At 38.9% G+C, this 26187-nt stretch overlaps 1 protein-coding gene across 5 annotated transcripts in view; it reads left to right on the top strand.

The window, feature by feature from the left end:
* Positions 1 to 26187, top strand: part of KAT6B (lysine acetyltransferase 6B) — a 273044-nt gene that overhangs the window by 157654 nt on the left and 89203 nt on the right. For all 5 annotated transcript variants that reach the window (XM_075533364.1, XM_075533367.1, XM_075533366.1 and 2 more), the window contains exon 4: positions 21812 to 21920. In XM_075533364.1, the coding sequence (XP_075389479.1) occupies positions 21812 to 21920 (109 nt within the window). The remainder of the gene's footprint in view (positions 1 to 21811; positions 21921 to 26187) is intronic.

The raw sequence follows: 26187 nt of genomic DNA, 5'->3' as shown, positions 1-26187 counted from the left end.
GGTGATTGCCATTTCTCCGCTGTTCATTCAAAGACCCACTGACGCTGACACTGCAGGGCTTTGAATGTTTGTTTACTCACACCTAACCAATCAGAGCCGTCCTATGACGTGGATGACTCCAATTCGCAGAAACACCCATAGTGATTCACTTACGCCAGCAGCTGAACTGGTAAGGATGTGTCTGTGGCTGCTTCCGGTCTCTGTGTTAATTTACATCCTGCATCCTCTGCCCACACGGACTCCCCCCCTCCCAGCTAACACGTGGGAGGAGGGGGGGGGGGACATTACCATGTAAGTTCTTTTTCAAAGTCTTGTTTTTTTATCCTATTAGAAATGGATACTCTTGAACCAAAACAAAAACGCCAGTCATCTGAGGCTGGTTTCAACATGAAGGTTATGTCAAGAGCAGAAGAGAGCAATAACAGTATTGCAAATAGGGAATTCTGTGTTGATGAAAAGCAAGTGAGGGAGTGGTGGAAAATGAAGGCTGACTTGGAACAGATTCCAAAAGCTAAAAAAGTTCGTCATGATTTAGCTTCTTTTTATGGGGCTCTAGAGAATGAATTGCATAAATGGGTTATGGAGTGTCGTCAAAATGGTTACTGGGTAACACGCATGGGAATCCGCATACGTGCTCTACAAATGGCTAAGGATGACAAATATAAAGCACCGGGCATTGAAAAAATTGCTGCTTCAGCAGGATGGTGTAGCCGCTCATGAATAGGTTTGGGCTACTATGTTTGAGAGAAAGAATAAAGATTTCCCAGAAACTGTCAAAGACCTTGAAGAAAAAAATAATGTCATTCCAGTCATTTATTATAAAACAAAGAAGGATTTATAATTATGACCTGGCAGATATTGGCAATATGGATGAAACTGCCATGATTTTTGATCTTCCAAGCAACAGAATTGTGGCAAGTTTAGGAGAAAGAAAACCATTTTTCTCAAAACCACAGGAAATGAAAAAAACACTTTACAGTTGTTCTATCATGTTTGGCTAATGGAACTAAGCTGCATCCTGTCATTATTTTTAAAAGAAAGACCTTGCCTAAAAAGATCTATTTCCACCAAGAATTACCGTGCGTGCACATGTTAAAGGCTGGATGGTTGAAGACGGAACAAAAAATGGCTGGAGAAAATTTGGAACCGATGACCAGGAGCAGCCTTAAAGAAAAAGCCATTGTTACTTGTTTGAGATATGTTCAGAGTCTACCTAGGGGATGACATTTTAAAAAAAAGGCAAAATCTAGTAAAGCCTTATTCTAGGTGGGCTTCCATCTGTACTGCAGCCTCTAGGTGTATATTTGAATAAGCCTTTTAAAGACCGTGTGCAAAGGATATGTGGCATGAGTGGTTGTCATCTGGTCAAGCCCGACTAGCAAAAGGAGGAAACCTCATGAAACCTGACATAGAGTTAATAGCAAAGTGGGTTCGAGATGCATGGGAAGACATTCCAGAAGACATGGTGGGACGTGCCTTCCAGAAATGTAGTATTAGTAATGCTATGGATGACAGTGAAGACTGCGCTTTGTATGAAAATGACAGCAGTGATGGTGATGACGGCGATCTCAGTGAGGACAGCATCTATGATGACCTCACACCAGCTGAAGCTCTGCATTGGTATACGGATGATGATGAGGAATCCAGTTTTGAAGGATTTTAACTCTTTCCATTTTAGCTTGGTTGCTGATTGAGCTCAGGGAATAGTACTCTTAAGGTATCATTGTTGATACCTTATTATTTTTGTTCAACCTATTTTCCACTTACTGTGCTGGTTTACTAATGTTAAATGACTTGTCCTTTTATTTATGTTTTTATTTAAAATAAATACTTAAATACATTACCCCACTGATGTCTTAATTTTCAGTAATTTTATTTCCATTTGTTTTGATTATTGAAACTCACCAATAGCTTCTGCATTTTCCACCCTAGGCTTATACTCGAGTCAATCAGTTTTTCTGGTTTCCCAGGGAATAATTAGGTACCTTGGCATGTACTCGGGTCGGCTTATATTCAAGTTTATATGGTTTATGTATTTTTTTTCAAAGTAGATGAGTGTTTTGCTTTAAAATCAACACAATAGCCCTTATAATTGAGATTGAAATCATGCCTGTAACAGTCACATAATAGGTGTCATCTGTGCCCCCCACCCCCAAGTGTTTTCATTTTCATATAAACTCATCAAAGTCTCAAAGCCGGTCTTTAGCATAGCCACTAAATTATTGGTGGCCTTACTGCTGTATATTTACTCTTCTACTTCTAGGAAGACTCACCTTAGCATATTGTCTGATGTCCCAACCACTTAACTGCGATTCTCAATTCAGGTACCATCAGAGTGTTCTTGAAACTTTTTAAAAGTGATGATGTCAGTCCTAGATCTGTTCAATCAAAAACTATAGCTATGGCTTAACTATGTCCATTAAAGTTTTAATTAGCAGACTATTATTTAGAATAGTTACAGATTCACAGAAAATTGAGCAGATAGTACTGACAATCCTCCTCTCTCCTCTGTAGCAGTGTTCTTTTAAAATTTTTTATTAATTGGGAGTTAATATGTACGTCAATCATTCCAGAGTTCAATCCTATTGAGCAGAATTGTACAATTGATACTACAGTCAGTTTCCAAACATTCTTTTTCTTCCTGGACTTCTTAACATCAGCTCCCTTTTACTCCCCCACTACCACTCAGAAACCCTTACTCTACTTGCTGTCCTGGGTTTCATCTACTGAAAAACAAAACTATATAATACAACCTTAAGAGGGTGACCTCCAATGACACAAAAACTCCGAGATACTCCATAATATGAACAAACAAACACAAAACAAAATTACAGAAAATGTTGAAAACCAGAGGTCCAGTATGCACCAGGGGGGATCAATTGACATAATTTTAACTGTGCAGGTCAAATTTATGCCTTTGATCTTCTATACTTTTCTCTCCAGTGCCCTGTTTAGTAAGCAGTTTCCTCCCATCCCTCTATTACAGATAGAGGGAGTTCACCAGAGGCTTGTTTCCTTTGTAGTTCCCACAAATCAATCTTGGGCTCCCACTGTCATTCATAGCCTTCCATAAACCAGATTCTCACAATTTAGGCTCTGATATTCATCCCTCTTTTGACTTTGGATTATATAGTTTACAAACCTTTGGTGACTGATGGTGTGCTTCTTCCATGTGGGCTTAGTTGACATCTTGCTTAGATGGCTGCTTGCTTGGGGAGAAGCCTTTAAGACCCTAGATGCTATTTTATCTGATAGCCGTGCACCATCTAATTTCTTCACCATATTTTGCTGTAGCACCCATATCTTCAGTGTTTCCTTCCTTACGTTGGAGCTAGGATTTAGTGTGAGCCCCAAACCCATTCCTGGATCTATGTTTTTTCTTGTAATTTATTATTACTTGGGAATTAATACATATGTCATACCATTCCATAGTTCAATCACATCAAGCAGAATTGTACATTTGCTTCCACAATCAGTTTGCAAATATACGTTTTCTTCCTGGACTCCACGACATCACTTACCCCCCCAACCTCCCCCCCCCCACACACACCTTGTACCTCAGCCCCCTGAAACCTTTATTTTCCTTGCTGTCTCAATGTAAGTTCATCAATCCAGGGTTTTTACTGAAAAACAGAAAATATATAACACAACTTCAAGAGGATGACTTCCAATGACATACCACCTCTTAGATACATCCTAGTATAAATAAGAAAAACAAAGTAAAGCAGAATGTCTGTCACCGGATTGCCTGAATAATACATACCTTTTAAACATTTAATTAATGTTTATTACTAGTTGTATGCTAAAATGATAATATTTTAAGTATATCAAGTTAAATGGAATACATTTTAAAAAATAATAATTTTATTGGGGGCTCGTACAACTCTTGTCACAATCCATACATATATCCACTGTGTCAAGCGCATTTGTATATTTATTGCCCTCATAATTCTCAAAACATTTGCTTTCTACTTGAACCCTTGGTATCAGCTCATTTTTCACCTCCCTCCCTCATGAACCCTTGATAATTTATAAAAATATAATTTTGTCATGTCTTACATTATCTGATGTCTCCCATTACCCACTTTTCTGTTTTCCATTCCCCAGTGAGGGGGTTATATGTAGATCCTTGTAATCAGTTTCCCCTTTCTACTCCACCTTCCCTCCACCCTCCCAGTATTGCCACTCTCAGCACTGGTCCTTAAGAGTTCACCTGTCTTGGGTTCCCTGTTTCCAGTTCCCATCTGTACCAGTGTACATCCTCTGGTCTAGCTGGATTTGTAAGGTAGAATTGGTATCATGATAGTCGGCGGGGAGGAAGCATTTAGGAACTAGAGGAAAGTTGTATGTTTCATCGTTGCTACACTGCACCCTGACTGGCTCGTCTCCTCTCAGCAATCCTTCTTTAAGAGGATTTCTAATTGCCTACAAATGGACTTTGGGTCCCCACTCTGCACCCCCCCCCACATTCACAAGATAAGATTTTTTTGTACTTTGATGCCTGATCCCTAATCCCTTTGACACTTTGTGATCACACATGCTGGTGTGCTTCTTTCATGTTTGCTTTGTTGCTTCTGAGCTAGATGCCGCTTGTTTATCTTCAAGACCCCAGACACTATATCTTTGGATAGTTGGGCACCATTAGCTTTCTTCCATCACATTTGCTTATGCACCCGTTTTGTCTTCAGCAATCATTCCGGGAAGATGAGCATCACGGAATGCCAGTTTAATAGAACAAAGTGTTCTTGCATTGAGGGAGTACTTGAGTAGAGGCTCAATGCCGTCTGCTACCTTAATAGTAAACCTGTAAATATATGCACATAAGTCTATTTCCCCATCATCATATATAAGTATATTTACATATGTACATGCCTGTATTTAGACCTGTATAAGTGTCCTTTGCCTCCTAGTTCTTTCCTTTATTTCCTTTGACTTTCCTCTTGTCCCACTAGCATGCTCAGCCGTCATTTAGGTTTTAGCAATTCAGTAGTTGCATTGCCCTTGATCAAGCAATACCAGGCCTCTTACACCCGCCTTGCCACCAATTTTGGATCACTTTTCCCTCATCCCTGGGTTTGTTAACACCACTTCCTTTCCCCCACCTTCCCCTCTCCCATGTCCCCCTGGAATCGTCAGTCCTGTTTTCTCCTCCAGTTTGTTTATCCAGCCTATCTCATCTAGATAGACTTTGTAGCAGTGTTTCATATTATGAACTTTTTGCATTAGTGTCATGCACTTTTAAAAACTATGATATCATGAAGTCATAATTTACATTATACTTCACTTTTTATATTGTTTGATTCTTTGAGTTTTCACAAATTCAAAATTTCATGTATCACTATTACATTATTATACAAAAGTTTCACTGCCCTAAAAATCCCTTATTCATTAAAGCTCCACAGGTAATTCTAAGCCACATCTCATTAAGAACTACTGTCTAGAAAATAATTCTTGGTAGGCTTCCTGTCCTCCTGTAACACCAACTATAACTCCCCTTCTTCCTAGGAGTTATGTAGATTTGATAACCAAATAAAGTGAATGGTCTCTCTAATTCCCCCAAACCAAATAATTTGACATTACTTGTTTAGAGTAGAACTGTGCTCTATGAGGTTTTCAAGGCTTGGACCTTTCAGGATCCAGTTGCCAGACTTTTCTTCGATATAACTCTGGATGGGTTCAAACCACCAATCTTCTGGTAGTAATAAGTAACCCAGTGGTTAATAATCCAACACTTAGGGATTATATGACATCTCTACATCGCAGGAAAAGGGAATGTGTCAGTCTGAATAGTCAGCCAGCTCTTCCTTTGGTATTAAAATAAAAACAATAGTCATGAAAATCACAAATCAGGTTTCATGCATTTAAATAAACATTTTCTACAGATAGAGAAAATGAAATGTAATGGGGAAGTGGAAAGCTAATTCTTTTGTTTTTTTAATTTTAATAAATTTTATTGAGGACTCTCACAGCTTAAAAAAATCATTGTGTTAGGGACTCTTTCAGCTTTTATCACAATCCTTATATATGTCTATAATGTCAAGCACATTTGTACATATGTTTCTACCATCACCTTCAAAACATTTTCTTTCCACTTGAGCCTTTGGTATCAGCTTATCTTTTCCTCTCTCCTTCCTTTCCTCCTTGGTTCCCTCCCTCATGAACCCTCTATAATTTATAATTTTTTTTATGTCTTTCAGACGTTTGTCTCCCTTCAGCCATCCCCTGGGTTGGGGTTATATGTGGATTTGTGATCGGTTCCCTTTTTCTCCCCACATTTCATTTACCCTCCTGGTATCACTACTCTCACTATTGGTCCTGAGAGGTTTATCTGTCCTGGGTTCCTGAATTGTGAGCTCTTATCTGAACCAGTGTATATGCTCTGGTCCAGCCAGATTTGTAAAGTAGAATCAGGGTCATGATAGTGGGTTGGTGGTGGGGGGGCGGGGGGCAGTGTGATGTACTAAAGAACCTGAGGAAAGTTGTGTGCTTTGTCGGTGCTATACTGCAACCTGACTGGTTTGTCCCTTCCTGTGACACTTGTGTAAAGGGATGTCTAATTGTCTATAGAAGGGCTTTGGCTCTCCACTCTGCTCTCTGCCTTACTCACATCGATATGATCATCTGCTCTGGGCCTTTCTTGCCTGACACCTGATTCCATTGATACATGGTGTGCCCCTTCCATGTGGGCTTTGTTGCTTCTCAGCTAGATGGCCTCTCATTTATCTTTAAGCCCTTAAGACCTCAGACACTACATATTTTGACAGCCAGGCACCATCAGCTGAAGCGCATTCTTTATAACCACTCATTAAATTCAGAAATTTCTTATTTAGTTTGGTCAAAATGAAAATAAATGAATAGGGAAGACAAGTTATTATAAATAAGAGGAGATAACTATACTGAAGACATCAAAAGAATGAGAGAATATTGGCTGGTTTTTAATCATAAGGTTTTTCTTTTGAATAATCTTAAATGCATATATAGTTGTTCAGATTTGTATTTCTTTTTGTTTTATTTTTATTTCAGTCCATTTCATTGACATTTAAGCTAATTTATTAACTGAAAAAATTTATTGTAATATTATTCAGTATCTGTAGTAACATCTCTTCCTCCCTGGTATTTGTAATTTGCATTTTCCTTTTCTTGATCAGTCTCAAAATTTTTTAAAAAAAATTAGAGACCCCCACAAAAGCCCAAATTTGGTGCCATCAAGTCAAATATGACTCATAGAGACCCCTGAGGACAGATTCGAGCTGCACCTTTTAGTGTCTGAGGCTGTAAATCTTTAAGGCAGCAGAAAATCTCTCTCTTGTGGATCAGCTGGTGGGTTCAAACTGCCAACCTTGCAGTTAGCAGCCAAAAGCATATCCCAGTAAACCACCAGGGTGCCTTTAGTCTAGCTAGGTGGGGAGGTCTCTAATAAAATTTAAGTATGAGCCTGCTGTATGACTCAGCAGATTTACTCCTAGGTATTTATTTACCTGAGAGAAATGAAAACAGATATCCACTTGTATAGGAATGTTCAAAGCAGCTTTGCCAAACTGAAAATAATCCAACTAGTGAGAATAAAGCGAATGGCTAAATATCCATATAGTACAAGATTACTCCATAATACAAAGAATTAAAGTACTGATATGTGCAGCAATATAGGTTAATTTCACAGGGCTTTAATTCAGTGGCTGAGTTCATTTATATGAAGTTTTAGAACACATAGATAATGGTAGTAAAAATCATAGAGGTTGCTTGCAGGATACTGGAATAGATTTATTGGGAAGGGGCAGGAAAACACTTTATGATAGGGTTGTCAGTTACATGAATGTAATATAAATGAGTGGTTGTGAAGGTTCTGAATGAACAAGCTTTTAAAATTTCTATTTTCCTCCCATAACCATGTTCTATTCTTGTGCTGTTTACATGTTAAAGAATGTAATATGGAAAATTATGAGAGTATTCTGTGTGCTAATTAAGATAAATCAAACAAGGATCACCTTCAAGGAGCTTATAGAATCCTGACCTATGACTTAAATTCTGCATATATTTTTTATTTCACAAAGGTAGCTGAAGTGTTTTTATCTGCCTACAGTATACGGCTCATTAAGTAGGCCTCTGGGAAACAAACTTTTTGAACCCGTTGCTGGGGAGGGGAGTATCAAAACCGCACTCACTACCATTGATTCTGACTCATGGCAACCCTTTAGATCCAGGTAAACTGTCTGAATTGGTTTCCGAGACTCTAGATCTTTACAAGAACAGAAAGCCTCATCTTTTTCTCAGCACGACAAGTGGGTTTGAACTGCTGGACCTTGCAGTTAGCAGCCCAACATGTCACCTACTACACTAGGACTTTTACTAGGGATGGTTGTGGGAGCGCATCACATCTCATTTCTCTTTCCTGAGTTTGCTGTAGTTTGCTTAGATTTTATCTCGTTCCCATACTGCCTCACCCTTGCTGTAACCCAAGAGCATAGTTTCTCTGAGATAAAGTACATGACTGTGATACTCCAAGAAATAGGGCTAGAGCTCAGAACATTCAGGTAGTAATGATCTACCAACTCTCAGTGACCAACTTTCAATGGATTCTCATCGAATGGGTCAGAGGTAGTCTGGAAGAGAGGAACACAAATGCAAAAAATGGTGGACATAAAAATTCTGTACTCCAGATGGCTTACATGCAGGGATTGATGATTAAGTATGAAAATGGATATATTAAATTTATTGGTTCGGTGAAAATCATTACTTGGAATACCAATTATTTTTTGTTTGACATTCCTAGGGTGCTGAGTAATATTGGTAACATAGTGGCTGAAGCATAGAATCTGAACTGTGTAGACCAACTTGTGACTTTCCTAGCATAGTAATATCTTGCGCCATGTCTGGATTGAATTGCACCTGATTCTGCTATTAGTTGAAAAGAGGTTTCTCTTGGCAGGGTTGGCCATGATAATGTCTATGTACATTGTCTATGTATTTGCCTAGGTACCTTTGTAGGCACCAACATTGATCTTAAAGCAGGTGCATTGGGGCCTGGGGTTTAGTAGTTACACATTGAGCCCCAAATCATAGACTAGCAGTTTGAAAGCACACGCTGCCCCGAGGGAGAAGGTGGTGGTGTTCTGTTCTCATAAAAGAGTCTCAGAAACCCACAGGGGCAGTTCGACTTTGTCTTTTGGGATGCCGTGAGTTGGAATCAACTGTAGGGCAGTGAGTTGGGTTTCTTGGTTTGAGACATCAAGGAAACCAACTACACTTTCTTTTCAGGAGACTTACCTCCACTAACTCCCAGCTATCTTGTAAATTTTTGTTACACCTATCCTTTAATATATGCATGAATACTGTGTTTCTAGCCTTACTTGGAAAGAATTCCCTTGTACAGATGAATTACTATACAGAATTTCTGCTAACAGCACCCAATGCATTTTTAATTTTTCTTCAAAATTCAGCACCAGAGTTTTCCTTTTTCTCTTGTTTCTTTCCATTTTAAAGATAGAACTTCCATCTACAGTCCTGTCAGCTTTCTTATTCTTAGGGTGGCTCTCTAAGTGCAGGCCTCCTTTAGTAAAGGTTCTTGCAACACTGAGCCTGTGCTTCACTTGAGAGGCACTTTGTCAGTTTTCTTTTAAACAAGGAACCACTAAAGATCTGTGACACGTGAATGCCAATTGATTTCAAAATTCCACTTTTCTAAATCTAAACTGGGCTTATATTGCTAATATCGTGACATGCTTGCCAAAAGGGTCCATTGCAAATCCTAAACAGATTCCCTGAAAATCTATGTGTTGAATTTCCTGTTGTGTTGAATCATACTTTGATCCCTTTTAGGAAGATAGATGCAGTATCTACAGTTTTTAATGGTAAGGTTGGGTGAGAGACTTACAGATAAAATCTTAAGAACCAAATCATTGCCCAGATAAGAGATTGAAGGCGTGGGAAAGGTAATGTTTCATTGTCCTTTTTCCCCAAATCTGTGGCTTTATCTTACATCCCACCCCTCACCCCTCCAAAAAAAATTGTACATGGTGGGCGGATGACCACACATACAAATGAGATGCTATTGTTGTATGCACTGTGTCGAATTAATTTTTTTTCCTTCCAAAAAATCACTTTCTTTAATCAACACTCTTATAAATGATACACTTGTCTAATTAGGACCAAGTTCTAGACTATAAGATACAGTGTGATCATTTCAATTGACTATATAATTGATAAGTGGGAATGTTTTTAGAAAAGCTTTCCTTCTTTACTTACTGGTTAAGCTTTTACTCTTTTATACTTCGGAATCAAACTTTGATTGCAGAATTTTCCAGTGTGTGATCTTTGATGATTTGTACCTAATTCTTTATGTGTAGGGATGATTTTTAAATATTTTCAGCTTGCTAAATTTTATTTACTATTATCACCTTAAAATATAGATAAGCCTAGTCACTGTGTAGAATGACAGAGAAGTAAATTACAGTTGTCACATTTAAGAACTCCATGCTTTACCAATCATAAATCTTCTTGCTCAGGTTAATGCAGGCACTCAATCTACAAAGCCAGTGAGGATGGCTTAGTGCTCCCTCACAGAACCAATTACCCACACAGAAGCATAATGATCAGGGGAGGTGATACCGTAAAAACCTATATGGTGACAGTGAATTTACCTATTTAGATTCATATAATAAATATTTCTCCAATTAACCGGTTAAAATTGTTTAAGCATCTATTTGAGTGAAAATTCATGGTGGAATTACAATCACAGACTTAGATGACAACAAAGGGGTGTGAGTACAGAGTTCTGTTCCGCCTCAAAAAAGGATCTGAGGGAGCGCTGGTGTTGCCATGAGAGTCACCAGGCCTCCCTCTTGAGGGCGCCATCACTGACTACATTACGGCCAATGCCAATGGGAGTGAGATAGCACTCTTTAAAAACAAAATGCTTTATATCATCCCAGGAAATTCCTACTTTTATAGATAGTGTATTTTCAAATACCACAACTTAAAAGCAGATTGCTAAAAAACAGCAATTCTCCACCTGTGGGTCGCGCCCCCAAAAGAGGTCAAACGACCCTTTCACGGGGATCGCCTAATACATCCTGCATATCAGACATTTACATTACGATTCTTAACAGTAGCAACAAAAATAATGTTATGGGTAGGGGACACCACATCATGAGGAACTGTATGAAAGGATCGGGGCATTAGGAAGGTTGAGAGCCACTGCTCTAAAGGATGCATGAGCTATCTCCTAATTAGGAGCGGCCTGTATGCTCTATCTTTTCAAACAGGTACCATTTAGATAAGTTAGGTGGCAAGATGTGGTCTAGTTCTTTGGTAGCGAAGTTTTCAGTATTTCTCCAAATATTAAGGTATCATCTTCAAAATAGAAGGCACAATTTTCAACCTCTATTGTTATAGTGCCATTGTTTATGGAGCTTGTGGAAAATAATTTCTTGCCAGAAATAAAGTAGCAAAGTTGGTCAATTTGAGTCATCATGTGCTACCAGTACCACTTTTCCCAAAAGGTTTTCTCCGCTCCAAACAGAAACTCTGCACCCTTTTCGCAATAACTTTCTCTTTAATTGTAACAACTACAAAACTTTTGTTTCTAATAGATATTTTTAATAGATAGGAAGATTTACACTTGTAGGATTTTGTCACTCATTGCGATCTATTTCTCACTCATACCCTTTTTTCCGAAGGAAGAATAGGTGGAGGTAGTCACAACTAATTACTAACAATGGAGCATGTCCTCAACTATAGTCCAAGCCAGAGTTTCGTTTTTGGGTGCTCTGCATTCAGAAGAAGCCTTTTACTACTGCCAATGGTTTTGCAACCTCTACACATTCAGTTATGGTACCTGCAGTTTAAGCGGCTCTGGTTTAAACGATAATGAGTATTAAAGGGCAATCATGGTGCACTGATGGAGTTCTTGCCTTGCATTCAAGAGACTAAGGATCACTTCCTGGCCAGTGCACTTCATGTGCGACTGGCAGAGGCTCCTGTGTTATGGTATGGGATAGATTTCAGTGGAACTTGTAAACTAAGATAGACTGGGACAAAAGATCAAAAGGAAAGCCTAGCAAGCTGCTTATAAAAAGCAGCCGAGGGGTCGTGGGGAGGAGATGAGTCACTCAGGGTTCAGTGTAGCAATAATGAAACTCAAACCTCCCTCTAGTTCCTGAATGCTTCCCTCCCTCCCCACCCCCCAACTATCATGACCCCAATTCTACCTTGCACACCTGGTTAGAGCAGAGGATGCACAGCGGTACAGCTAGGAACTGGAAACACAGGGAGTCCAGGACAGATGAACCCCTCAGGACCAGTGGTGAGAGTGGCGATACCGGGAGGGAAGGTGGGGTAGAAAGGGGGAACAGATCACAAGTATCTACATATAACCTCCTCCCTGGGGGTGCGGCAACAGAAAAGTGGGTGAAGGGAGACGCTGGGCATCATTAGATAAGATAAAATAATAATTTATAAATTATCAAGGGTTCATGAGGGAGTTGGGAGGGAGAGGGAGGGGAAAAAGGAAAATGAGCTGATCCCAGGAACCCAAGCGGAAAGCGAGTTTTGAGAATGATGAGAGCAACAAATGCATAAGTGTGCTTTACACAATTGATATATGTATGGATTGTGATGAGTTGTACGAGCCGCAAAAAATGATTTTTAAAAAATGTTAATAAAAAAAGCACAATGAAAACACTATGGATCACAAGACCCTGTGATTAATAGGTAGTATCTGACAGGGGGTTGTCCCATGTGCATGGGGTTACCACGTGTTAGGGAGGCCTACTTGAGGGCAAATAACAACAACTGAATGACTTAATAGTGATGAGATAATTTTCCACGCAGCAGATTTTTTAATTTGGTTTTTATCATGTCAAATTGTACCCACAAAGTGCATAGCAAATGTGAGTATCATTCATTATGTGTGTTAGATTATCACGTTATAGAGTGATGGGATGCACTTTGCCATTGATGGTTGCTTTACACATCATAGTTTAGTCATTCAGAAAATGAATGAAATATGGTCTGTATTACAGGAACCTGATGGCACAGTAGTTAACATGCTCTGCAGTTAACTGAAAGACCCAATAATTCAAACCCACTAGTGACTCTGTAAAAATAGATGTGGCAAACTATGTTTGTAAAGATTTACAGTCTTAAGAACAATGGAAGTGGCTCTGCTCTGTCTTCTGTGGTCACTGAATCAGAATTGACTCTAGGACAGGGAATTTCGTGTACATTTTTGGGCCTATTGAAACGCGGAACCAGTTGCGAACCCCAAAGGCATTTTTTCACTTGTTCATTTATTCATTCAATGAATTACCGTATATACTCGAGTATAAGATGACCCAAATAGCAGCCTAGGCACCTACTTTTACCACAAAGACTGCATTAAAAATGTGTGGAGGCAGACGTTCCTCGCGGAGCCGCCGCAGTCTCCTTCAGCAGTGCTTGACCAGGACCAACCGGCCGCCCGCCGCCCTCCATCAGCACATCTCAGCCTACTCTCCGCCGGGACCGCAACCAGGACTGGACGGAGGCCGCCTTCCGCCGCCACATCTGACTGGAGCTCCACGCCTCCGACGACTCCCTGTCCATGGCTTTCCACCTCGACTGGGATGTGGCTCTGAAGAACTTTGCCAAATACTTTCTGCCCCAGTCTCACGAGGAGAGAGAACACGCCGAGACACGGAGGAGGCTGCAGAACCAGCGAGGGGCTCGAATCCTCCTCCTGCAGGCTATCAAGACACCAGACATCACACTGGGGGAGCAGCTCAGCGCCACGGAGGGTGCGCTGCACCTGCAGAAGAGCATCACCAGTCTCTGCTGCAGCTGCACCAACTGGCCACGGGCAAGAACGACCCCCATCTCCGTGACTTCATCGAGACACGGTACCTGGATGAGCAGGTGAAACCCAACCTGCGCAAGATGGAGCCCGGTGACCGAGAGAGCTAAACGGCAGCCCGGCCTTCCCCAAGTCACCAAGGCAGCGCATGCATGTCATCCCTTTTCTAGAAATTGTACTCACGCATCCGCTTCCGTTCTTCCATTTGTACCACTCCTTCGGATAAAGTCTAAAGTCATTTGATACCCAGCTGTTGTCTCAGAAGTCTTGGCAGGGAGGAGCCAGAGAGCCGCCCCGGGCCCAGGCGGTCAAATTTTTTAAGCGCCCCAGTTCCACTGCAAAATCCCACTTAATAAAATGGAGCTTGCGCAGGAGAAAAAAATGTGGAAAACTTGTCTTATACATGAGTATATCCAGTACCTTGAGGATAGGCTCTATCAATGAACAAATCCTCTCGCCTCACAATGGAGCTTTTAGGTTGGTAAAAAAAATGCAAATAATATATAAATAATACATGTTATTAATACATGCAAATAAATAATATGTAAATAATAGACTTTGTATGATGAAATCTACCTAATGGTGTGCAGGTAGAATGTCACGTTAGAGAGGATGGTCAGGGATAGCTTCTCCGAAGGGATGGTATCAGAGTCACACTCAAAGAGGAATTGAGGGGCAAACCACCAGGAAAGGAAAGAGTGGGTTTGGAGGCAGTAGGCTCGAGTCCCCGTGTTTTAGAGCTATGTGATCATAAGGAACTTGTCGATCAAGAGAAGAGCCACCAGGGCTCTGCCACAGTGTTTTGTTCCATACAAGCGAGAAAGCATTTTGTTAAACAGCAAAGCATTTCCTAACTGAGTAAACGTTTGATTTCAGTACAAGTGGACAAACAAGTGTACAACTTAACACACTGTGAAAGAGTCTTAAACCCTTTCCATACAACGTGTTTTGGAGTTACTGAATTGAAAATTGTGTGAGCTAAAATATAGTGTACGCTCTCCAAATATGAGCTGTTTGCCACTTGGGGCTAAGGATTTATATTCATCTTTGATTTTGTTTTGTTTTGCATTTTGGTGGTTTTAGTCCCTTAAACTTTATGTTTGTGTTTTTCTCCCTTTGACATCTTTTCCCTTTAACTTTTAATGTTCCTCACTGAGGCATTTTCCACCCTATTTTGGTGCTCCCTGATTAATTCATTCTCTTAAAAAATTCCTCTACCATTTATAATATTTATGATGAGACCACAGAGAATCAAAGTATTTTACAGAACAATTCTAAACTCCAGAACAGTTCACTCTTGCTGATGTTTGCTTAAGGACTTGAAGTTGTTTGCTTGGTCCTTTTGTCTTTATAATCAAAGTGACTTTTGTAGTAACTGTAACAATATTTAAATAGAACTTTATAGTTTACAGAATACTTTCATACACATTTAAACTTCAGCAACATTTTAAAAAAATTTTGATAATGAGGATACTGAGAGTCTTAAAATATCTTCTAATTATGATAACTCAACGCATGCCGTTGGGTTGATTTTGAATCAAGCGACCCTGTAGAGCAGAGTAGAACCTGCTTCACAGGGTTGCCTAAGCTGTAAATCTTAATGGGAACAAACAGCTTCAACTTTTCCTGCAGGGTCAAGGGTTGGGAAACCAAACGCCTACGCCCCATACCCACCCACTGTGCCACCAGGGCTCCTTTTAAAACCAGAGCGAGGAAGGGCCTTTAGAGATCATTTAACCATTAGAAGATTCTATCTGGAAAATGAGCTGATCCCAGGAACCCAAGCGGAAGGCGAATTTTGAGAATGATGAGGGCAATGAATGTATGAGAGTGCTTTCCTCAATTGATGTACATATGGATTGTGGTAAGAGTTGTATGAGCCCCAATAAAATGATTTTTTTAAAAGATTCTATCTGGATGGGTCCTTGAAGTACCCCAGATGCCCAATTTGTTCAAGCTACTGTCTACACTGTGGTATCTTCATCATCATAGTGTGGGCCACATCTAGCCTCTCCCCTTCTGATTTGAAACCAGGAGCCGCTTGCTCTGTGGGAGAATGATGAGACTTTCTACTTCTCAGAAACACACAGGGCAGTTGTACCCTGCCTTATACGGTTACTGTGAGTCAGAATTAACTCAGGGGCAGTGAGCTTTTATGGTTTGTTTTGCTTTTGAGTTATTGTTGTTGTTATTTATTTATTGGTTTTTAAGCTAATTTATGCCATTGCTGGACAACTACTTCTGCACTAACCCCTATGGAAAACAAACTGGAGCCATTCCTAGTAGGTAAAAATATCCAGCTTGTTCCACCCCTCCAGGTTCCTTCACTAGGTCAAAATGATTTGTTTTACTTTATAGTTTGTTTGAATCATGATCAAAATAAAGACCACACATTGTAATGGGCCCTTCCTGGCCCTGATTTTAAATTGTTTCTATCATGCTTTAAAAGAAGCCCAGTGGCACAGTGAGGGATTCAGACCCTTCAGACTGCAGGGAAAGATGAAGCTGTTTGTTCCCATTAACATGTACTGCCTAGGCAACCCTGTGAAGCAGGTCTACTCTGCTGACAGGCTTGCTTGATTCAGAATCAACTCAATAGCAGTAGGTTGGGTTATCATAATTAGAAGACATTTTAAGACTCTGCAGTATCCTCAATCTCAAAATAAAATAGCACCTTCAAATAGCTCTCAATGTTTCTTTCCCCTCTTCCTCCATTTATATTTAGTTTGAAGAAACTAAGGCTTTTTTTCCTCTGGAGTTTTGATGCATGCATTTTCTTAGTATGTAGATTAACAACTCTTTGGTCCTTTGTTTTCTGCAAGTCTGCTGTTTGGACTGAGATACCTTATACCATGACATAATAATTCATTTTACAAGGAGGTACCCCAAACCACCCGGAATCTCCCCTCCCCCCAAAGCAATGTATTTAATTTTTTTAAACAAAACATCCATATCACCTTCAAAGTACTCTCCATTACACTTAATACATTTGTCAAATCTGTGGTTCCATTTTTGGAAATGTTTCTCAAAATCTTCTCTTTGGATGGCTGATAGCACCTCCCTCATTTTTTTCTTCACCTCTTCTACATCATCAAATTCCTGTCATTTCATGTCCCTCTTCATTCACAGAAACAAAAAGAAGTTCCATGGAGCAAGGTCAGGTGAGTAAGGTGCATGGGGCAAGAGAGCATGCTGGTTTTTGCCAAAAATTGGTGCGCTGAGATGGCTGCGTGAGCGGATGCATTGCTGAGGTGGCAAAACCAGTCCTCCGTCTGCCACAAATCAAGCCTTTGTTCTCACACACCCTTATGCAGTCTTTTCAGAACCATTAAATAGAAAGCTTGATTAACAATCTGACCTGGTGGAACAAATGCCAAATGCACGATGAATTGACGGACATCCAGAATAATGGTTTGTCATCAATCAACGTTTCATCTTTTTTGAGACGTGAAAGCCACTTGTACACTTAAGTTTTTCCCACAGCGCTGGCCTTGTAAGCGATGTTCTACATCATAGCAGTCTGTGGCATTCTTCCTGAATAGGAAACAAAATTTCACAGCCGCATGTTGTTCTCTTAAATTGTCCATCACAAAAAATGAGGTTTGAATGAAATTGCTTTTACAAACCAAATTCACTTGACCTGCGAGAACCTTCCCAGGTGATGCCACTGGGTGCACTAACTCAGAGTGAGTTGCTTGATGCTTGCATAGCAGGAAAAATGTGTACTACAAAAGTACTGCTCTGTTTAGTACAATTCTGGAGTTTTTTATTTTTGTATCCTCTTGTGTATATATTTTGAGAGTGGAGGGGGTGTTATTTTATTTTATCTCAATTAAAAAAAATTTATAAATGTGCAGAAATTTTAAATTTAAATAATTTTAAAAATATCTAACTGATATTAGAATGCTCACATACCCTTTACATAGCTTCACCAAACCGTAATGTTTCACCATGTTTACTTTCTCCCTGGGCATACACATACAGATACTGCATAGTTTTTGGTTCATTGTTTTTTGAATTATTTGAGAGTAAGTTGCAGACATTTCTTACAAATGAGGACATTTTTCTATGTAGCCACAATCATATACTCTCAAAAATGTATTTAATATCCAATACCAAATATTCAGTGTTCATTAATTCCCTAATGCACCATATGGATATGTTTTTTAAAGAATTAGAATCTGATCCAGGATCATTCATTCATTGTATTTCCTTTTCATCTCCTAGAACAACAGATCTGCCTATTTGGGGGCCTTAAATGACATTGATGTATATACCTATCTATATATGTTTGTTTTGAAAACTCTGGCCTAGTTGCTTTACAAGGTACTCAATTTGGATTAGTCTGTTATGATTAGACTCAAATATTTTCAATAAGAGTATCGCTTAAGTAGTGCTGTGTCCTCTAGGAGGCATATGTCAATTTGTTAAGTTTGAGTTTAGTTTGATCATTTGGTAAAAGATTTTCATGAGTTTTACTCTATTCTAAAGGTACTTTTTAAAAACATTGTAATTAATCTTTAGCATACTAGTGGTTACATTTTTAATAGTTTTTAAACATGCCATTGATCATGGAGAAGTTGGGTGGAAGAGATTAGGAGACATTAATAGACTCATTGCCACCCATGGACTAATAATTGAAAACATTTGCTTTTCTGTGAAGCGAATGCAATCCGGGAGGGTATTCAAAGGTGTGAGAACTAGATTGTAGAGGAGACAAACTTGTGGAATCCCAGTTCCACACTGGAACCTGTGCAACTTTAGGAAAATTACCTAATTATTGGGTCCTTGATTTTCTTCCTAATCATGGGATGATACTATGCACACCTAAAAGGATTGTTAGATCATTTACGGAGAACAGCCTTGAGCCTGGATGCTGCTGCCCAGGATCATTGCTTAAGAAGGTGAGGAGGAAGTGTTTCCAGAGTATCGTTCACATACTTTCTTGGATGTTTTCATGTTTAAATCAATCCATGAATATTAATTCTGGGGTTGGTTTGGCATGTTCATGCATAACGATAAGAAAGTGTGAGCAACAGGTTAGGAATTCCCAAGAAAGGAATTAAGAATTTGGAGATTTAGATTTTCTATTCTTAGACATCTTCAATAATGACTTGTCTATAGTAGACTTGGCAAAAGCAAATTGTCATTTACTTGTACCTTTTCTGACGCAGTCCATTTTAATCTATTCCATTGGATTCTTTTTTGAAACGGTTTTATGTAGTCTGAGAGTAGTGAATCATAATAATTCATTGGCCCATTTTACATGCATTACTGTAAAAGTTTCATTTCATACAAGTGACAGTTTTTTAAAGTTAATTAGACTCAGCTACACTGAGGTTAGCAAAAAGCACTTTGAATTATCAATAATTCAGCATGGCAGACATTTTCGTATAATGCAGTAGTTTTACAGTGTACTGGTAGATAGTTATCTTTAAAATAAGTGGTGGTGAGCATACATCAGTGTGGTGGGCTCACTTGAATGTAGCGTGAAGTGATGGCGTGTATGCCTTCTATTGCTGGCAGAGCCCTGGACATCGGTCTTTCTGGCCATGAACTACTAGCAACCTTTGTCCTTCGTGTTACCTTTAGTTAAAAATGAAAAATGAGCACAAATGCCGGCTAATGGCCATGTCATTCTTAAAGCTAAAAATTCATTTGGGAATGAAAAATGGAATTGAAGATTTGGATTTGTTTCATCGCATGAATGATACGTGACCTTTAGTAAATTATTTATCACTGCAAGGAACACAGCAATGGTTTGAACATTGTTCTATCAAATGAAAGCAGGAATCCCATTAGGACAAGGACTGGGTCTTCGCTAGAATCTGTCAGAGGAGCACTGTCACTTTAAAACCAGATTGTTCTTGTAATTGCTATTTAAAGGAACAAAAGTGTACCCACGGTACTGCAGCTGAGTGTTTGCAAGTAATAACTATAGATCCATCCATAATTACGCAGTGCTGGTGATCTGGCGTTTGTTGTAGCCTTTCTTTGGTTTTTCTAGTACACAGAGTGTTTTATACTGTGTTTTTTAACTGGGACTACACAAATACATTTACATAGCTACCTCCGAAAGTAAAGCCTGTGTATTTTAAAAGAACAAATAAAGCAGAAAGTAGGGGCAAGACAATGAAGCCTCCTATTAGAAGATAAAACAAACAGTCATACTAAATAGTTATGCCTGCCAGTGTTTGGTGATCAGGGGAATTTAGATTTGAAGACAGTGTTATCATAAAACCAGACATTTGGTAAAATCGTTATAGCCATTTGAAAATTATCTTGGAGATGAAATTGATTTGTTTACATTTTAAGCTCACAAATGTTTATTTTACTAATTGGTTAGCAAATACCTACTGTGTTTCCAGGCAGTGCACTCTTAATAGGTCTTTGGGATAGAGTGAATGACAAATGAGGTATATTAATTCGGGCTGTAACTAACTCTGTACTGATGTGGATTTAATCTTGTTTTTTAATTTTCTTTATACAACATTTATGAGTATGCTGGTTTTTCTTGCTTGGGAATTTTTAATCCATGAATTTAAGTGTAAAGACATCAATCACAGAAACATTCAAGATGGCTGGCAAACAATATGTCTGAAGAATCGAAATAGTGAGATTTTAGCTCTCGTTTAGTTTTACCTGTTCAAACTGAGGAGACCACACTGTAACCAGACCAGAGCTAACTATTCATAGCGATGGGAACTCTAGTGTTCACACTAGTGGTAGTAGTAAATAACAATGGAGACAATAAAATATATGTAGATTTATACATTATTAAAAGTCATTCCATAGTAAGAATAAAAGTGTGGTTAGAAAATTTTGTTTTTTTATAAAATTGTGATATCCGGGATTTGCAATTTATCTCCTTTTGTGTGACTTGGTGTGGTTTACTCAACAACTTAACTGCCAGAAAGGCCTGTATTGGGGTCTTTTTATTAGAATCAACCGGATGGAAGTGGATTTGGATTTGGGGGTTTTGATATTCTCAAGTGATCCCACTGAACTTTAAAGATCTTGTTTAAATTCAAACTATATTAGTATGCCATTAAAAACATAATTTATGTTCAGTATTTAATAGGCGAATAATGGTTACTTGCATTGCAACATTTTATAAAGTCTAAATGATCCTGACCCAGTGGATATAAATGGACTGTATTGCTGTGTGTGATAACTCAGTTTATTATGGGCATATAGATTATGAGAATAATTGAGACTTCAATGAATCCTTGGTTTTATTTCAGGGTGTCAGTAAGTTTGGTTTGAGTTTATGTAAGTAGAAATGTCTTAGATTTCATAAATTGGTTTAATAAATTGTTTCTAATTTTTTTAATTGTTTCTAATTTGAGCCAATCTTATACTGTTCTTATGCATTCATAAATTCAGGTAATAAACCCAACCAAACTCATTGTCATCAGATAAATTCTGACTCATCGTGACCTTATAGCACAGGGTAGAGCCATCCCTGTTGGTTTCTAGGACATTTGACTCTCTATGAGAGTAGGAAGCCTCTTCCTTCTTCTGCGGATCTGCTGGTGGGTTTGAACTGTTGACCTTGTGGCTGGCAGCCCAGCTCATAACCATTATGCCACCAAGGCTCCTTCCAAACACCAAGCCAAACTCCCTGGCCTCAGGTTGCTTCCGACTCATCATGGCCCTATTGGACAGAGTAGAATGGCCCATGTGGGTTTCCAAGACTGGACTCTTTATGAGAGCAGAGCGCCCTAGCTTTCTGTTGCTGAGCCGCTGGTATTTTCAAACTGCCAACTTTATGGATAACAGCCCAACTCATAACATCTCCAGGGCACCAAGACTTCTTAGGATCAAATAATTAAGAGATTGTGTTGTTGTTAGCAGAAAATGTTGATTTGAATACCTTAGTCAGCAGTTCTAATTTGCTCAGTATCCAAGCTTTTCATGTTAATCTTATAAACTCTAAAATGGAGAACTAACTATGTTTCTTTTATGTTAATTGTATCATAGCCTCGTGCTGATCCCATTCCAATATGTAGCTTCTGTTTGGGGACTAAAGAATCCAACCGTGAAAAGAAACCAGAAGAACTCCTTTCTTGTGCAGATTGTGGCAGTAGTGGTAAGTTGGCATTTTTTGTTTGTACAGTGATGCCCCCATCATCATAGCTTCTGTCAAAAATTATTTGATAACAGCAAAGGTTTTATATTTTAAATGTAAAGGTGAGGCTGTGGGAGGAAGGAGTATTTAGCTCCTGTATTAGAGCTTAACTTCTGAGTATCCCCATTTGCCTAAGGCTATGGATGACAATGATAACACCAAATACCATTTACAGAGTTCCTACTAGATTAAGCCTCCATTAAATTCCTTCTGATCATATAACCAAAGATCTTGCCTTCAGGCAGAGTAGATAGGGTCTTGCTTGGGTGTATTCCTGATGGACAGTACTGGGTGCTGCATAGTCATGAGTCCTGCCTTTTTATCATGCCCTGACTCGTTGGTTGGAAGGCCTTAGACCAGTCATGTAAGCGCTTCTGTCAAACATATTGTATGTGTGTGTCCCATTCATGGCTCTGTTCCCTTTCATTTCTGTAGTGTGACCTTTAATTATGATGTGTTGATCTGCCACCAATCATGAATTTGTGAGTTTCCTTTGTCACATTGCTTTATTTAACTAGTGTCCTGACTGAATACTTGGAAACCACTATGACCTCATATTAATGAGTTCCCTCATCCAGAGATGTATCTGTGTCTTTGTCTCTTTATGACTTTTATCAATATTTTATAATCAAGCTTTAATTTCACACCATCATGGACTTAATTATATAAACTCAGTGTAGCACATTCCAGACTTTAAGTTCAGCATAACTAGAATCACCTTTGCTTTCTATAGCTTGAATATTGGAGCTCTGGAGTACCTGTTTCAGGTCGTGGCACCTACTGGTGAAGTGTGACATTACAGCCCAACTCTGGGTACATAACAATAAATCGCAAGGACAGCCAGCAGTATTGTGGAAACTATGTAAGCAGTAAATTACTAAGCATGAAAGAAATTCAAATTGTTTGGAATTAGTTAAGAAAAGAGTTCTCTGCACAGATGATAATGTTGAAATCAAGGAATAGCTAGGCAAGAACAATACTAAAATGTTTTCACAGTAGCTCTTATGCCCACCTTTTTTTACCAAAAAATTTTAAGACTGCGCCTTCAGTTTTATAATGGAAATTAAAGTACAAATTTTGTTTATATTAAAATAATTGGTTTTACTAGCCGTCCTCTCTTATTAGGCAGATGGTACATGAGACGATCTTGCTCTCTCTCCATATATATAAAAGTATATATGAATATGTGCATACGTCAACAAATTGAGCAGTAGGTATTATTGGACTTTATCTCTTCATGTTAATATTTAAATATTCTTGTAGTCTACTGAAACTTTTCAAAATACTATTTTTAAAATTCATGATGAATCTTTCTTTAGTTATCTTAAAACAACACACACACACGCCTGCAAAGCACCATAGTGTCATGTAGTGTAGTGTAGTGAATAAGAACAAAATGTATCTCACATCAGCCATATCTGGGCTCCTGTACCTTGAATTGGTTACTTACCCTCTCTGCTTCAGTTTCTTCATTAAAATAATGAAGATCATGGTAGTACCTACTGACGGGCTTTGGGGAATTCAGTGAGGTAATATAAGTCAGTAGCCCAGCACAGAATCTACCAGGGATCTGGTAAGTATACAACAAATGTCAGTCACTTATTATTTGGCAAGTTTGATATTGTTGTTCCTGATTGCTATAGGTATGCACCCCTATTTATAACAGCTATTTGATGGTTGAATAAAGGAACTACTTCAAATTTTGTGAAATAACACAATTGTGTAATGATTCTTACTCTTACATACAAGTTTAACTTGAAAAGCCTTATGTGGTTCATCAGCTTTCGGGACCTGACTAGGAGGGGATAGCTTGGAAACAGGGCAAATCAAACGCTGCTTGAGAAGTGTATACTGACAGTCTTTTTCATGGGCCTTACAAATTCAGCAGAATTTATTTACTTGGTTATGGTATCATGGAGAGTGACAAAAGGCATGGAAACATCATCTAAGTGTTCTGCTAAATAAATTGGAACAATCTGCTTTATATTAGTGAGGTAGTGCCCCCTCATCCATTCTGCTCTGTTATTTTTGGATATTTTATCATGAGATTCATTCTGAATGCATTATTCTGTTGTGTAATTGACTTATCAACTTAGTGATAGTCACTTGTTTAGGGTTTACCTTTGTGACTTTAAGGCCATACTTTCAAAATATCTCTTTCATTTTATTTCTTTAATAACGATTTGTTTTGGTGCTTAGGCAGATAAAAAGACATTGAAGTGTAGGAGGAAGAATCCCTTCATATGGTCCCTTACTTTTGGTGACATACTTAACTTGATAGAAACCCAAGACCATTGTCTGCTAGATTATAACTTCCAGGCCTCCTTCACAGAGTACAAAGGTATAATTCTAAAGAGGTAGATCTTAGATTTCCTGATGTAATCAATCTCCCTCCTTTCAAGCCCCGCCAGAGGACAGGTTTGATCTCATGTATATTTTGAAGTCACAGCAATTTTTCCCACCTGAATTTTCTTATTTTTCTTTGAAAATGTTTTTGGGCCAGCTTTGGGCAGTGCTATATTTTCTCTTTCCAAAAATACTCTTTTGTTTTGTCTTTTAAAACCTAGAGAAGAGTGGGTTAGGATGTTGCCCAGAGGATTATGGAGCTGGAGCCCATTTGTGAGCTGGTTCCCTCTTCCCTTCAGGTGGAGAGAGCCAGTGGTCTTGGACTCAGACACATGTAATGATGGAAACTCACAACTTTCTGTTCTTGGGGACAGTGGATAACTCAAAGTGCTTCTCCAGCCTCTGCAGTAGCAGCTGGCCTCAGTGTTGACGGTTGCTTAATCTTGCCTCAAGTGTACTCTGCCACTCTGGAATTGGCTTTTTGAATTAAACAAACAAAACAAACACAACCACTAGGGAAGTGTTCTGTAGACATTTATTATGGTTGGGTGAGTGAACTTTTTTGTTGTTCGTTTGTCTTTAAATTGGAGGGTTCAAATAAAATAATGGCTCACTTGAGGTAACTGGGGGTTTTATATTAAAACGTTTTGTTGTGACACTTTCATTAGCATGAGGAAAAAAGTAATGTAATCTCCTGGCTTGACTCAACTGTGTGAGCCCAGCTAATCATGGTCTCCTTAGTTCCTCAGGAGGATTACAGCTTGGATGGTAACCCTAGTTGGCCTTGGGGGCCCAGTGACGTTCTCATAATCAAGAGTCTATTGGTTCTAGAATGAATTTAAATTATGCATAGCGATAAAGGGGGATCCTTAACATAAAATGCTTGTGCTAGTAGTCTTTATCTAAAGTATCATTTGCACAAGAGCCTTTCAAAAAGGTCATGGAAATGAATGCTAAGAAAAAAACATGCATGGATTTTTAAAACCATTTGAACCAAAATAAATGTGGACTAACTTGTCATAGCATATCTGAGCAGGATCTCGTTTTGAGGACTTATCCAGTGACAGAAGAGACTATGTTTGGAAGGGACCTCTAGTAGAACAATAGGAATTCTGCTCCAATCAAAGGACAAACAAACACACTTATGAGGAAGCTTGGGTCGAAGAGTTGAGATTATCAATGCTTTTAAAATAAAGTTTATTGGGACAATGCCCTAAAGAAAGAAGCAGTTTACAAACGGATAACTCATGTTGAGAAGGGACAAGATGATGTTGAAGGTGAAACCTACAATGACAAGGCTATTCGCATTGATTTGTGAGGGGGAAAACCCTTGTTCATGCCTTAATTGAAGAGGACCCACGATTCATGGCAGAAACAGTAGTCAACACCATAACCACCTCAATTGGTTCAGCTTGTTTATATCATTCTAAAAAAGAGAAAAAGTTGAGCAGACCTTTCTGCTGGATAGATGCCAAATTGTGCCTAGATTAGCTACAGGTGACAGCAGAGTTATCAATGGAAATCTTAAATTCAAGATTCTGAAGCACTGTAACAGGAGATGAAACATGACTTTCCTGGTATGATCCTGAAGATAAGCACAATCTAAGCAATGGCTACCAAGAGGTGGAAATGATCCAGTCAAAGCAAAAGTGACTGGTTATGCGCAAAGATCACAGCAGCATGTTTTGGGGTGCTCAGAATATTTTGCTTGTTGACTTTCAGAAGGGCTAAAGAATGATAGCATCAATTGAAAAGTCTGGAACGTCATTAGGCGTCTACTTTATAACCCTGATTTGGTTCTTTCTGACACCAGTGTTAGGTTATGGGATGGTTTTCCTTGTTTTTGCTTCTCTGTGTAGAAGGAATTCATATGGCAAAAGCA

Source organism: Tenrec ecaudatus, chromosome 16, assembly GCF_050624435.1.
Source record: "Tenrec ecaudatus isolate mTenEca1 chromosome 16, mTenEca1.hap1, whole genome shotgun sequence".
Taxonomy (NCBI): domain Eukaryota; kingdom Metazoa; phylum Chordata; class Mammalia; order Afrosoricida; family Tenrecidae; genus Tenrec; species Tenrec ecaudatus.
Note: the sequence above shows the minus strand (reverse complement) of the source record. Positions and strands in the feature narration are given on the sequence as shown.